The 14,719-nt window shown below is 40.2% G+C and overlaps 1 protein-coding gene across 1 annotated transcript in view; it reads right to left on the minus strand.

Moving 5' to 3' along the window:
- Positions 1 to 4,084: 4,084 nt before the first annotated feature.
- The window catches only part of PLPPR4 (phospholipid phosphatase related 4), a 50,027-nt gene continuing 39,392 nt past the window's right edge, over positions 4,085 to 14,719 (minus strand). The window contains exons 5-7 of the mRNA XM_050960945.1: positions 14,259 to 14,316; positions 12,388 to 12,561; positions 4,085 to 8,820 (exon numbers count right to left, since the gene is read on the minus strand). Of these exons, the coding sequence (XP_050816902.1) occupies positions 7,483 to 8,820; positions 12,388 to 12,561; positions 14,259 to 14,316 (1,570 nt within the window). The 3' untranslated portion in view covers positions 4,085 to 7,482. The remainder of the gene's footprint in view (positions 8,821 to 12,387; positions 12,562 to 14,258; positions 14,317 to 14,719) is intronic.

Here is a 14,719-nt window from a genome sequence, read left to right on the forward strand (position 1 = left end):
AGCCAAAGGGGAGGGGGAGAAGAGAAAAAAATACAAAAAAATCCTACAGGATAAAAGAAAACTATTTGTTTTTAGTACTCATTGTGCTGTCATTTTCTCCCTAGAGAAACAGTAAACTAATCTATTGCCCTCGAATGTGTAACATTATCTTCTTTGCAATGATCATTGATTTAGATTTCTAAATACCTGAAGAGTGGTGAAGCAAAACAGATTTTATAACTACCAAGCTGAATGCTCTTCACATCCCTGTCAGTTCTTTCTCTACCTCCACACCAGTTACAAGAACAGGGAAAAAAAACCCAACACCTATTGGATCCAATACACACACGCTAATTTCAGCTCTGAATGCTTTGATGTGATGAGAATGGTGCTTTCAATTATGTTGTATTTAGAAAGGGCAGATATTTGACAGGTTTCAGATTCTTCTTAATGTTCATGCCACTTGAAGCTGTAATGTGGTTTGGAAACAGCTGGATGACAGTAGCACTAGTTGACAGTGGATAATCCTTGGTTTCTCTTGGAAATCAGAAATACAGAAAACTATTACCTCAATCCTAAACTGGCCCGAAGCCACCTTTTGTGCCCACCCCTCTCCCACTTAGAGAAATGTTAAACTTTTTCCTTTCTATCACAGGCCTAATCAGAAGCATTATTTCTATACAAGTTAGGATACTGTAGGATTAATTGGCTGTATGAAAACTTTAAATGCAATTTTTTCTTGTCAGATACAAAGTAATTGCATTTATGTGCACAGCCATGATTCCAAAGGTTATTTATTGTTGGATAATTTGCAGGGATTAGGTATGGGTCCCAGATATTTTGTCCCTCTGCTATGTCAATCAGTGTTTCATCCCATATAAAACTTCCAATGTGAATACTCATGCATGAGTTTAAGGTTCACTCTCTGCAGTACTCAAGTGCCATGAGCTTAATTTCTTTGGGGTCTCAAATGCCCTCAGAAAATGAACACAAAAGAGGTTTGAACATGGGTGGAGTGAGTTGATTATTCAATTCAAGGAAATAATTGCAGAAAAAACTGTTTTATTTGTCGAGCTCTAGTAAGTGGGTACAAGTAAACCAATTGGGGGCAAAGTAAGAATGACTTTGAATAATTTTGGATCCATGTGTATAAGCATTTCCTTCCCCATTACTTCCACTTGTTCTTTCTGTCCCATTTCCTCTTTATCTCCCACTGTAGACTGTCACCTACTGCTCAAATACTTGGGTATCATTCCTACTTCAGACTCCACCACATTCAGGCCCAGAGAAGTCCGTGGGAGCTTCTCCATTGACTTTGATGGGTTCAAATCAGGTCCTCAATCTTTCACTTCCCATTAACTCCATACATTCAGTGCTACAACTGCCTGACATCCCCACCTCAGGTCCAATCTGAGTTTTTCCAAAGCTGCTCCTTTTATCTTACTGTTTTAGATTCATAAGGCCCAGCTGATCTGGTTGAGTTCTAAACTACTTCTCTCTCCCCAATTCCTGGCATCTGAGGGCCTCCTTTTTCCTATAGCATACTGGAGATCAATGCTTTATTAAAGCCACAAAGTATGCAAGGTTCCTATTCTCTCATGCTTTCACAACGTGGCTCACAGATGGAGGAATGGATTTCTTTTATGAGAGGCATAACTGAATGTGTTAATGAGCATCTGACAAAGTGAGTATTCATCTATTATACTCCAATACTTCTGTTAGTCTATAAAGTGCCAAAGGACTCTGTTGCTGAGCAGCTAAAGTGCTTGAAGAATTTACCATAGGACAGGTGAAAGTCTACTGGACTAAGGATGTTTATATAGAACAGCTGAAGGTTAGACACAATACTTCCCTAAATGTAAACTAGTTATTTTGACTCCACTCTTTAAAGCATGAGCTGAAGGCAATAGTGGGTAATGTACCTGTGTGTATGCACATATGGGTTGGGGTGGAAAGCTGTCATATTTTCCTTGTCTATGTATGGTTTTAAGCCACTTGTTAATGCTTGAGTTTTGATGCCTGATTCATGCTGAGCTATAGGATTTGTTAGATATCTTATCTATACTTTTGTCAACCTTGAATTTACTCAGAACCTCAAGCTATTTATGAATCCTTGGTTGTAAAGGCTTTTAAAATATTCCTGCCAAATCAGATGTGCAGTTATGTCACATAAAAGGTCTTTAGATTTATAGTTAAGTGATAACAGTACAATCTGGCCTCATCTGACTTCTCAATTCCAGGACCTCTGTGGCTTGCTTTAAATCCAGAACAAAATATGTTTAATAGATTCACTTTATTCACTCATGCCTGCAGATGCCTTGAACAGACCTCTTGGCATATTTAATTTGAGGCAATCAATGGTTTCTGTATTAAAAACCAGACACAGGAATAATTTATGAAAGATTGACTTCTGAGCCAAGTATGTAGACTCAGTAAAACTGGAAATGTAGAGAAAGACATACTGGACCCAATTCTCCATGGCCCTGCACCTCATGTAGTTATTTTCACCAGTGCAAAGTGGACATAACTATTCTGATTCACCAGTGTTTTATGAATTACACCCACTTTGCGTTGGTGTTAAGGACTACAAGAGATGCAGGGCAATGGAGAGTCTCGTTCTCTGGCTACATATTAGCTACATATTAACAGACCCTTAGTACTCAGAGGTCTAGTCACCTTAAGATGCAGCACCTGCAAATACCACCTCCATAGCCTTTTGCTTTTGTTTAATTCCCTGGCCTTTGGCATCCACACATACACACTTGCATAGAGCTGTAATGTCTCAGCTTGGCCTGGTGGTAACATACATGAGATAGGCACAGTGAATGATAATGTAAACTCAACTGAATTCACTTAGGGTCAGCACTTAAAAACCTTATCTGATACCCAATAACCACAGCGTAGGAGACCTGGGCCACTATTCCTTCCAAGACTACAAAACCTAAAGGCACGTCCATGCAGTTTAAAACACTAACATACTTTTGCATAGTCTATGCTATGTACTTTATTTAATGGTAACATTGTCCCTCATCTTTGTTTAGTGTGTGTGTGAAATATAAAAATGACTCCATCTCATGCATTAATTTTCCTTTCTTTTCCTTCCTGGTTTCATTAAACTTTTTCTTACCTAGAATAGGACATGGGCTATCTTCTCCTGGGTTTTCTTCAGCCATCACAGTTTTTCTTAAGCTCGCTCTCTCTGTGTTTCCTGTCTTTGCCTTCTTCTTTCCCATCCCAATAATCTCTTTCTACACCACACTTCTCTTTTCTAATTTACCTGATGAATCTATCTCTGCCTCTCTCAATCATCCACACACTTTCTAACTGCTGATTTTGTCTCTGCCCTGCCTTTGTTACATGTTTCTCTAGGAAAATGCTTAACTTCGCTGGTACTGGTAGAAGAGGAATTCTCATCTGCTGCTTTGCTTCTACCCTCCCCGTTTTTCTTTTCCTTCCATTGTACATACATTGTAAGTCCTGTCTTTCTGATTAGCTCTTCACAAGAAGTTAATTTTCTTATGTTCCACAACAATTAATTTTTGACATTTCTCAGTTTCCTTCTATGCCAACTTGACCCCCTCTCCTCGCCATTTCTGCATTCTGAGCATGATTGTGTGGGTAAAATTCAGCCTCTAAAATTGCATGACAAGAAGCGGATAAACCCCTTTGCTTTTTACTGGTGAGAACAAATGAAAAACTGCACTGTCCCCTTTTGTGGAAATGGTATGTCCAATCGAAAGCACAATGATATCAAAGGCTATTTTTCCATTGACTTTAACAGGCTTAGGACCAGGCCCTTCATGTCTAGTTTCACTGGCTTCACATTTTCATGTGGATTTTTTCACATAGATCTAAGACTTTCTGTCCTTAAGAAGTCTCTTATGCCTTCCTGTATATCTTAGATGGCATGGCTCATGGCTGGGATTAGCTGCCAGTGCTGCCAGATTTTACATTTCTTAAGCTACACATTAATGATTAAAAAAAAAGAAGGGGCCAGGAGCGGGGAAGGAGAGGGGAAATGGGAACTCGACTTCTATTGTGGTACAGATGAAATGACTGAACTTCAATGAGGAATTTAATCTTTATTTTTATGATAGCACAATAAACTCACACAGTAGCATTGATCTGTACTTATTTAACAAAATACATTCTAGCAATTTACAAATTTTTCCATTTGAAAACACTGCATAACAGTTTATTAAACACAATATTTTATATATAGAATTTTCATTGAAAAACATATTTAATTTTATATTTCCAGTATTTTTTTCTCAGTAAAGCACGGCCTAATAAAGAAATTGGTTCCCCCTTTTGCAAGTAAGAAAAATTAGAACACTAAGAAGATGCCACTTGTCAATTTATTTCATCCATTTTAAATTAAGGTATTAGTGGAATGTAAACACAGGCTAATTTTACAAAAGGCTCCTTATCAGATATACATGCAGATGTCTGAGTTCCAATGTATATCTTATTACATTTGTTTTCTAATGTAATATAATTTGATAAGCCATTATTAAAAAGAGTCGCCTTTGGCACTTTGAGTAAAAAAAGAATACCGTTTATCAATATTATGTAAAGAACAGAATTTCAGTGATTACACAAGTGCTTTAAAATCTTTTGTTAAGAAATAGGAAACCTTGATAGGAAAAATATCACACTGCACTTGAAATAATGCAGCAAATTTTAGAGTAGTAAAAGCAACATATGCTAGATGCCCATAAATGGCCCAACTAAAACCAAGGAATAAAGAGCAACCACTCCCACCAGAAACCCTATCATTTCCAAAACAGTTATATTGCCGGACAGCATATTGTATAATTCTTGGTTTATTGCCAGTATTTCCAGTTGCAGTTTTCCATTTCTTTTTTCAGGTTCATCTACTTATGTCCGCCCTCTTGAATTTATAGGCCAGCAATGACTGTCATTAAAGCTAATCCAACCTGCTCAATTGTGTACCCAAACTAAGCTAAAGCCAACAATTTTTTATTCAAGACAATCCATGTGTTTGCAATCACTAGGAAATGTGTAATAAAGGTTTGATATTAAATACCAAGGACTGAATACTCAATTTTATATATATATATAGAGAGAAACAAAAACGAAACAAAACAAACCTTGTGAATATTATAATCTGAAAATGCATATTCTAAAAATTACTTTTCTTTTCTCACCTTTCCCTAGTTTCTGTGGTTACGTTCACCAGCTACAGTGCCCAATAGTAACACTCACCATTAGTAGCAGGACATTTCCTTAAACATGATCTGCAGAATTCAGCCTTGGAATCTCAGAGGTGGGGCAGTGGCATCTTTGTTCAGACTGGCAGGGAAAACAGATACTGGCTCCATTAAGGGTCTCCCTGCCCCCTTCCTTCAGGGAGTTAGGGAAGGGAGAAGTATCACCTGAGATGGTGGGATGGCCAGCAGGGCTCAGGTCAATCATTGGTCCCTGTGCACTGGAATGGGCAGGGCTGTGGGAAGAGGGTATCTAAGCCTGGGCCTTTGGCTGGAATCGCCTTTCATGCCTCCAACCCCTGGGATTAGAGTAGGTCCTGGGATTGTTTGGTCAGCTGTGAGCATTGCACTAGACACCTTATTTGGGACTAGGATCTTTTCCCTTACTGCCAGACTGGGTTTTTTTGCCTCCTCCACAGCAGCTCAGTGACCTGGTGGAGTAGGTTCAAGCTGTTGCAATTTAGCAGGTGGCAAGTGTCCAGTACAGGTACTCGTTCCATAGGGACACAGCTCCCTCATGAACCAGAACTGGAAGTTGACTTAGGGGGTGCCTTCCCCTAAAGCTGCTCAGGAGGAATGGGGCTAAGGCTCCTAATGTCTGGTTCAGCAGGAAGACAACCCCATATCATCAGCCCTTTAGCCCTCTTATGGGGGCTCCCATTGGGGTCCTGAGAGTTGGGGGACTGATCCACTAGGCGGAAATAATTAAGGAAGGAATAAGGACCTGAACTGTACAAGGTATTGTCTGGTAGTTCCCAGATGAACTAAATTAATAAAGTTGCAGCCTAATTACACCAAATCCCTTGCATCTTGTCTGTCCTCTGTATGTCCAGGACAAAGCCATTTTAGTTCCCTTTAGAGTCTAGTTTAGCAATTCCTGGCAACACAGATTCCAAGAAGGCAAATTATTTCCTCATATTATAAAAGCATTATAAGAAGGATCACACCATTAGGAGTTCATCCATATTCTCTCCAGTGCCAGGACACAGCCCTCTTGATTCCTAACTAGAAAAAATGCCATGTTTAAGGAGGCTCTTATTGAGTCTGTCCCAGGGCCCCTGAGGCACTCTGCAACACTCATGATTTGATTCTGCATACTAAGACATTCCACATTTAAAGCAAAGCATTATAAATAAGGATCCACTATGATAAGAGTGAAGCTTATGGTCGTTTTGTGCTAAGCTAAGCAAGTGAAGTGAGTACATCCAAGTGTGAGCTAAAAGGCTTATTAATCAATAGCTAGGGACTGATCAGGCAGTAGCAATTTCAGTTTTCATGGCTCACCTTCTTTTACAGCAAATTTCTTTGCAGTTATCAGTGTCAAGCATTATCTAGTTAAAAATTAATAGAAAAAGATAAGGTCTGCAGAGAGACAAAATGAGCACTTGTAAAAATGCTAAATCTGTATTATTTTATGTACTTTAAAAGATCCCTTTTAAAACAATACTTAAAACAGTTCTACAAGTTGGCCCACTAAGAAGAAGCCTCTTCATTAGTAGCACCTGTACTTAAAACAAAAGTTGAGCAGCAGCAGCAGCAAAACTATTCAAACTAGATAATTATTCCACTCTAATGGAACGTCATCCACATATTTTTTGTTGCTGTAAACATTATTTCAAAGTACTACACAAAATCTTTGCAATCTTTTCGTGTGGCAAATCCACTATAACAAAGCTGTAAATATTTCCTACTCTACATGAATGCAGCCAGCATCGTCATAATATTAGCAATATTACGTTTAAGTAACTGCACATCAATATGTCATGTGTCGGAGTTTAACGGGTATGTAAATTTTCAAAATATGTAAAGTTATAATCAGCACCATCCTGTATTAAAGTTTTGGTGCAAAATCTGCAAAGGTGAATATACAACACTGATACAGCCTTTACTGTGAAAAATTCCTTTGTCCTCAGACATAAATATAAATAAAATAAAAAAGTTGGCACATTCAGGAAATAAAGTGTCTGTGTTCAAGACCATCATTTTCATTGATATCATCACCCTCAGAGAAATGTTTTTAGTCTGGTGAAACAAGTTGTAAGAAAACTCTTCACATTAGGTTCTTGCATTGTGCTTCCCCCCTCCCTTAATCGCATGAAACCCACAAGCTCATGCACATCATACATCAGCAATGTTCAACAATAGTCAGGCCGATGGTCAGTAAATTTGGCACATCAAGAATATTTCTGAATCCACTCAAAAAGAAATAGAGCCCAAGCTTTATCAAAATGTGTTAATTCTTGGTAATATGGATCAGGTGACATGTCTCCGTTCATTCTTTGTAAGCTCTTGTGGGGGATGTTCCTTTATAGAAGATGTTTCTGGTGTTCTCTGGGCTGCTCCCTCTTTCAGGGATTAAAATAATGTTACCTTTTCTTCGAAGTGTGGAGTCACGGCTTGAAGAGATGGACAGAGTTTCTGAGCCAATCTCACTTCCCTCCACTGGTGTGACTCTTATAGTGGTAATCCCATGATGGTGATGCTCACTGTTATCTATGTTACTTCTTTTCCTGTCACCAGACCCATAACTGTCTTTCAAGGATTCACAGCTCTCAGAGTCTCTATTGAGATCATTTAGCTCATAAATTTGACGAAGGCTACCTTTCTCAGGAGCTTTCCATTTCCAAGATCCACTCCCTTCACCTTCTGATGGCACCTGAATTATGGGTCTGTTATTTTCTGGATGGGCCTCAACTCTTACAATACCGCTGGGTTCATGATCTGTCAAGGTTTTATATCGGATGGCTCCAGTACAGGTGACTGTGCTGCCCTCTGAATTCTTAGGACTGCTCTGAAGCACTCCTTGCTGCTTTGACATGGCTATTACTTGCATGATTCTTGGCTGACTGTTGCTTCTACATGCAACGCTTTTCTCTGCAGCTTTCAGCCATTTGGCCCTAGCTGAACTACTTTTGGGAGATGTGTTTATATTTTCCTGGGTCTCTTCAGGAATATGGACTAGCTGTGAAGAACCAGGACGTGACTGAATAGAAACTCTTGGCCCGCCAGAAAGACTAGCATTATTACAACCTGGAATGCTGCCAGGCTGAATTTTCAGGTACTGATTGCTTGGGCCATGATGATCACCATTAACACCCACTCTGGATGGCTCAGAGCTTGATCTCATTTCAATAGCCCTTGGTGGTGAATGGCCGGTTTCAGTCTCTATTACTTGCAAAGACAATTTTCGACTTTCATTCTTATTCTTCCATTGAGAAAGAAGTTGCTTGGAACGGGCAGAATCCATTGATGCATGAATTGTTGCGTTTCGTCTAGCTGGATCTTCCAGTGATGGCGTGTTGACTCTTGGCAAAGTGTTGCTGAAAGTAACCATATTTTCCTTTCCCATGGGGCTTCGTGGAGTTATAATCTCTACATCAGCATTTGCTCTCTTGAGGTTAGTCAGGGATCCAGAATCTCTATGGTTTCGATTCAGAATACTCTCAGAATGGTGAGAGGAACGCCCGTCACTATGGCCACCATTTTTACCTGGTAAAATTCTGTTGGCATCTTGACTAAGGTCTGTCAAAGATCTTAATGGTTCTCTTTGCAGATTCTGGTGAAATACATTCTCTTCACTTGGTAGGAAGTTCCCCACAGCATACAGACCCTGACATTTGGATAGAAGCATTAGACAATTATGGAAAAACAAATATTTTCAGACACTTTAATTATACTTTCATGGCTTTAAATAAACAGAAAACGCATAATATTAATACAGCTAAATGGACAAGATTTGTTCAGTTTGCTTTCTTTCCATTACTACTTAGCACCAATACAAATCTTATTCATTGTTCCAATTTTTGCCCTCAGTCCTGTACATGCAGGTATATATAAAGTGGTAAGATTGTGATCCTTGGTTACACCCAGGTAGTCTAAGAGAATATCTGTGAAAAGTGAAGGATTATTTCCCCCCTCCTACAAAGCAGCAGATATAGTACAAGGGAGAGTGTTTGTTTTGTTTTTAAAATAATGTTTTCACAATTCCTGGCCTTTGCTTAAGTAATGTTTACAGCTCCACAACTGTCTGCTCTGATTTACTGAACCTTGTTCCAGCCTGATTAGTTCTCTGCTCAATGGTTCTGCCCTTTCTACTGCATAATGACCATGTAATACAATATCTACATGATAGAACAATTTATCAGCTTTGAAACAATTGGCTTCCAAGGTATCCAGAACTTCAGCAAGGTTTAGCTTCATGACGTTTAATCCATTCAGTGGGCCAGTTTGTAAAACAATATTATTAAATATTCTCTCACTAGAATTTCTTTAAAACAGTCCAAATACTTGAGCTAATCACTCAGGTTAATTCTTTGCGCTACTTCCAGATCTGTTTGTAATTACTCAGTATTAACTTCCCCTCCTACCCCTCCCCATTGATTTTTACTTTTCTGGGCAGATTTGCTGGCTGCAGGGTATTTAGAACCACGAGTCTCTGAACAGTCTATCTGCACGCTGAGTCAAGAACATGCTTGAGTGTGTGTTTCAAACATAGGAACAATTCAATTTTTTTGTGAATGTTGTAAATCTTTACATGCACTTGTCATTTTAGGTGGCATTCAGTAGTAAATAAAACAGTTCCGGATCAGGTTGCAATACACAGGAACTGACCATTTTCATATACAGTGTGATTTCAATAGTCTATTCATGTTGGTGTTCCTTCTACCACTCTAAAAGCTACTGCCTCTCTAATATCATCCTCTGGTGAGGGCATTGCATACAGCAGAGGTTCTCAAACTTTTGTACTGGTGATCCCTTTCATACAGCAAGCCTCGGAGTGTGACCCTCCTTATAAATTAAAAACACTTTAAAAATATTTAATGCTATTATAAATGTTGGAGGTGAAGCAGGGTTTGGGGTGGAGGCTGACAGCTCGCAACCCCCCATGTAATAACCTCGCAACCCCCTGAGGAGTCACAACCCCCAGTTTGAGAACCCCTGGCATACAGCCTGTACAGTCATGTGATTATCACAGGGGTCGGCAACCTTTCAGAAGTGGTGTGCCAAGTCTTCATTTATTCACTCTAATTTAAGGTTTTGCGTGCCAGTAATACATTAACGTCTTTAGAAGGTCTCTTTCTGTAAGTCTATAATATATAACTAAACACTTGTATGTAAAGTAAATAAGGTTTTTAAAATGTTTAAGAAGCTTCATTTAAAATTAAATTAAAATGCAGAGCCCCCTGGAGTGGTGACCAGTTCCTGGACAGTGTGAGTGCCACTGAAAATCAGCTCACGTGCCGCATTTGGCACACATGCCATAGGTTGCCTACCCCTGGATTATCATGTGACTGAACATCATCTATTTTAATATTATATTGAAAAGAATTTCTGACTCATTTTGGTTCATAACTGGATGCAGGGAAACATCTTCTCCTCACCCACACAGAACCCAGGCAAATTGCTGTCACTAGAATTCCTTGAGCACTGGGGAGGCTAGGGGGTAGCTAGCCTGGCAGCGTTCTCCAGACAGGGGTGGTCTAGTTTTTCTGCTGCCCCAAGCATGACAGTCAGGCAACCTTTAGTGGCTTGCCTGCGGGAGGTCCCTGGTCCCGTGGATTTGGCAGCTTGCCTGCGGGAGGTCCCCGGTCCCGCGGATTTGGCGGCTTGCCTGAGTGAGGTCTGCTCGTCCCGCGGCTTCGGCATACCCAGGGCCGAATTGCTACCAAATCTGCAGGACCAGCTGACCTCCCGCAGGTGCGCCGCTGAAGGCAGCCTGACTGCCGCCCTCGCAGGGACTGGTAGGGCGCCACCCACGGCTTGCCGCCCCAGGCACGCACTTGGAGCGCTGGTGCCAGGAGCCGCTGCTGTCTGCAGACTTAAGAAGACATAAACCAGTCAGACTAGGGATGTGTCCAGAGCCTCACTTCCTAGCACACACAACACCAAGCACTGGAGGTTATGTTTGTTATGCTTTTCACCAATGGGATGTAAGGAGAGCTAAGCCCTTCTTGAATCCTTCCAGCTGCTTCTACCCTGTACATGTGGAGGGCCTCAGAGGATCCCTGCTCAGGCAGCACAGTTCTGCACAACCTCCCCCACATGTTCCAATGATGTACAAGGGTACTACATTGCCCTTAGTTTGTTACCAACTTGGCAATTTATTGTACCTTGTGACGGACTCAGGCCAGAAGGCTATAAGAGGGTAGTGGAAGGCAGGTATATCAGCCTCAGAATGAGCAGGTCCCTGTTCCCTGGATAGTCAAACAGGGCTACTCCAGGCCAATCAAGACACCTGATGCTAATTTAGTCAGTTAAGGCTGGTAGGCTAATGGAGACAGCTGGAACCAATTAAGGTCCCACTTATACTGCTTTAAAAGCTCTCCTTGCCAGTTCTTTCTCTCGAGAGGAGCCCAGGTGAAAAGAGCTGGAGGAGAGGAAGCTTTCTGAACCCTGAGGTAAGGGTGAAGCTTGGAAAAGGGAAGCACGGGGAAGTAGCTCAGGAAATCAAAGCAATGTCAGTGGAGGAGGGAAGTCAGGGAAGGAGGGAGGACCCCCAGCTGCTATCATTAGGGTCCCTGGGCTGGAACCCGGACTAGAAGGCGGGCCCAAGTTCCCCGCTTCCTCCCTCTGCATGATCTACAGAGATCCCTTTGAAAGGAGAAACAGACTGTGGAGCAGGCAGGAGACCAAACAGTGCCTATGGAGCTCTAAGGAGCAACAGAGACGGTGGCTATTCCACCCTCCCACCTCCCATACTGGCCTGTGATTAAAATAGCTCAATAGCTGTAACCTTTGCTGCCATACTGGGAAAGGGAGGTCATATTGAGGGCCTTAGCGAGCTTCTTAGGCCACTGTATCCACCAGGAAGTGTGGGACCCACCAATACAGGCATGGAGCTTTGTCATACTTCTTATGGGGAAACTGCTGCTTGTGAATAAATTATGCCTAGAAATGGGGATTGGTGTTGGACACTGAGAAATTATGTTTCTTTCATGGGTGGAGAAAAGAGAAAGTGATGTTGGCACATCTGTTGTGCTGCAGCCTGCTGCATGAGGGCAGCCTAGGTGGGGTGTCATCCCTATGACAGGCATCCATTTCAAATGGAGAGACCTGCTTCCTGTTCCCCCTTTATCAGTTTATCTCCAGAAATGACACTTATGTAGAATTTGTTAGACCACTGCAATCTGAATGACTTTTTTTTCCAAAACTTAGAACACATTCATGCTGTATTTACCAAATAGAGAGCAATTCCTCCTCCTATTAGAAAACCACAATAGACATCAACTGGATGGCTCTTGTACTGGGTGATTCGAGTCAGGCCACATATAATTCCACAGATGATAAATGCAAAGACGAGAAGAGGCTTCAGGAGTTTGGAGGAGTCAGTTAAAGTGGAATTGAAGTACATCTTGAAAAGAGAAGAAAAAGTGATTTATGAAATTTCAGATTGACCTAAGAGGACATGACTTTATTTCATGTACCGTTTCTTCAACTGAATACAAAGGAATGCCTGGTATATTCTTATTGCATCAGTTTTGTTGATTTTATTTTTAATTCTTGGTAAAACCCATTCAACTGCTATAGAAAAATCTTTAGTCACAATGGGACCACTTCTGAAGTCCTTATTCCTTTCCTAAGCCAAACTCTCACTGAAGACAGTGCAACTCAGACCTGAGTAAGGATTTGGTGTGTTGCAAATATAACTAGCTGAGAAGCTAGTGCTTCTGTAACATAGGAATTGTCCTACCAGATGAGACCCATCGTCCAGCTAATACAGTGTTTCTGAGAGCAGTTAGTACCAGATACTTTAGAGCAGTGTTTCTCAGCCACTGGGTCATGATCCCTGGGTGTATGTCACAAAAAGCAATCACGATGTGCTGAAAATGTTGTTATAATCAAAGCAAAGAAAATCTTGCTCCTCCACTTCCCTTAACTTTCATGGTCAAGTATTGTCTGTTGAATATGTAACCATGCACACAATTAAATTACGTAGACTTATCATGGTTAGCCTTAATTTATTTTTTACTCTTATTAGGATAGTAAGTGTACAGGGATGGTGAAATGTTTTGACTTTGAATAAGGAATCACTAACCTAAAAAGGTTGAGAAACACTGGTTTAGAGGAAGGTGCAAGAGATCCCACAGTAGGCAGATGTGGGGTAATCATTCCCTACCCCCACCCCCAGGAAGGTTTAAATTTAATCAGTAATGGTGGTGGTCGCTTATTTATTTGCATTGCAAAAGTGCTTAGAAGCCCCAGTTATGAATCAGGACCCCATTGTGCTAGGCACTGTACAAACACAGAACAAAAAGATAGTCTGCAGTAGTTGGTTTAAGCCCAGAAACATAAGGTTTCACATTGCTTCCAATCCTCTGTGAGCATTAACTTTAGATAGTTTTCTTGTTCACATAAACAGACACTTGCTCTTTGAATCTTGCTAAGTTCCTAGCCTCTGACCTGTGCTCCTCCTAGATTTTAAAAAGTAAACATTCGACAAAGGCACAATTAACTATAAATTAGCCAGTCAATCCTATTGGTAAATATCAGTGGAGCTATTCACATCGAACAAACACATTCCTGACGTAAACTCACTGAAGTCAATGCAGCAATATCTAGGGAGAATTTGTCCCTTAGAGTCTAGAGTTTGGATGCAGTGTTTGAAGTAAGATGGGAGGAAGAAAGGAGGCAGGATATGTTGAGCATTATTCATGGCAAACTAAAATATCACTTTATAAAACAAGTATCATATTTTGTATGTGAGTAGTATGAAGCATTAAATATGTTTTAATGTTACACTCCACTATAGAGGATATTGTTGCTAGATAACAAACTGTGCGGCACTACTGTGTCCCTACTGTACCTTTTATAGTAATATTTGTAATTTCATTTTGCTGTCTGGCTCGGAGGATAAGAGCTTATTTATTTCCTTACTACGTTACAATCTAAGTCACCCATGAAAGCTCATGCTCCAAAATGTCTGTTAGTCTATAAGGTGCCACAGGATTCTTTGCTGCAGTCTAAATCAAGTCACTTTACACTAGACTATAAATGATATTCTGACTTTTCTCTAGTACAAATGAATAATGAACAGAGTTGATTACTTACCGAAATATATACAGCTGCAAAGGCTGCCAGAGTAGCATGTTGAGAAGGGAATGATTTTCTGCCAAAGAAGGACACTCAAATTATGCTTCTCAGTTCAAATATACTCTGCTACTGCTCATTTAAAAAACACATGGGGTGGTACAATTTTTTTTACTTTACAAATCACAAGCAAATAATTTCTCTTTTATATTTTTTTCTAAGTCCCTATTCAGTATTCTGGGGAAAGGATCAGCTAAGAACTGAGTTAATAAAATAATCACATTTTGTTTTAAATATTCAACATAAGTCATTTTCTGATATTAAAAAAAACTAATTAGATGCACGGAACTCTAATATATTTGATTTTTTTAAAATGGGCAAATATATATAATTACATTTCTGGATATTTTTTCATGATGGGTTCAATCCTGCAAAAGTCTGTTCATATGAGTCATGTAATTAATTATTCCATTGACTTCAGA

This window comes from Gopherus flavomarginatus, chromosome 7, assembly GCF_025201925.1.
Source record: "Gopherus flavomarginatus isolate rGopFla2 chromosome 7, rGopFla2.mat.asm, whole genome shotgun sequence".
Classification (NCBI taxonomy): Eukaryota; Metazoa; Chordata; order Testudines; family Testudinidae; genus Gopherus; species Gopherus flavomarginatus.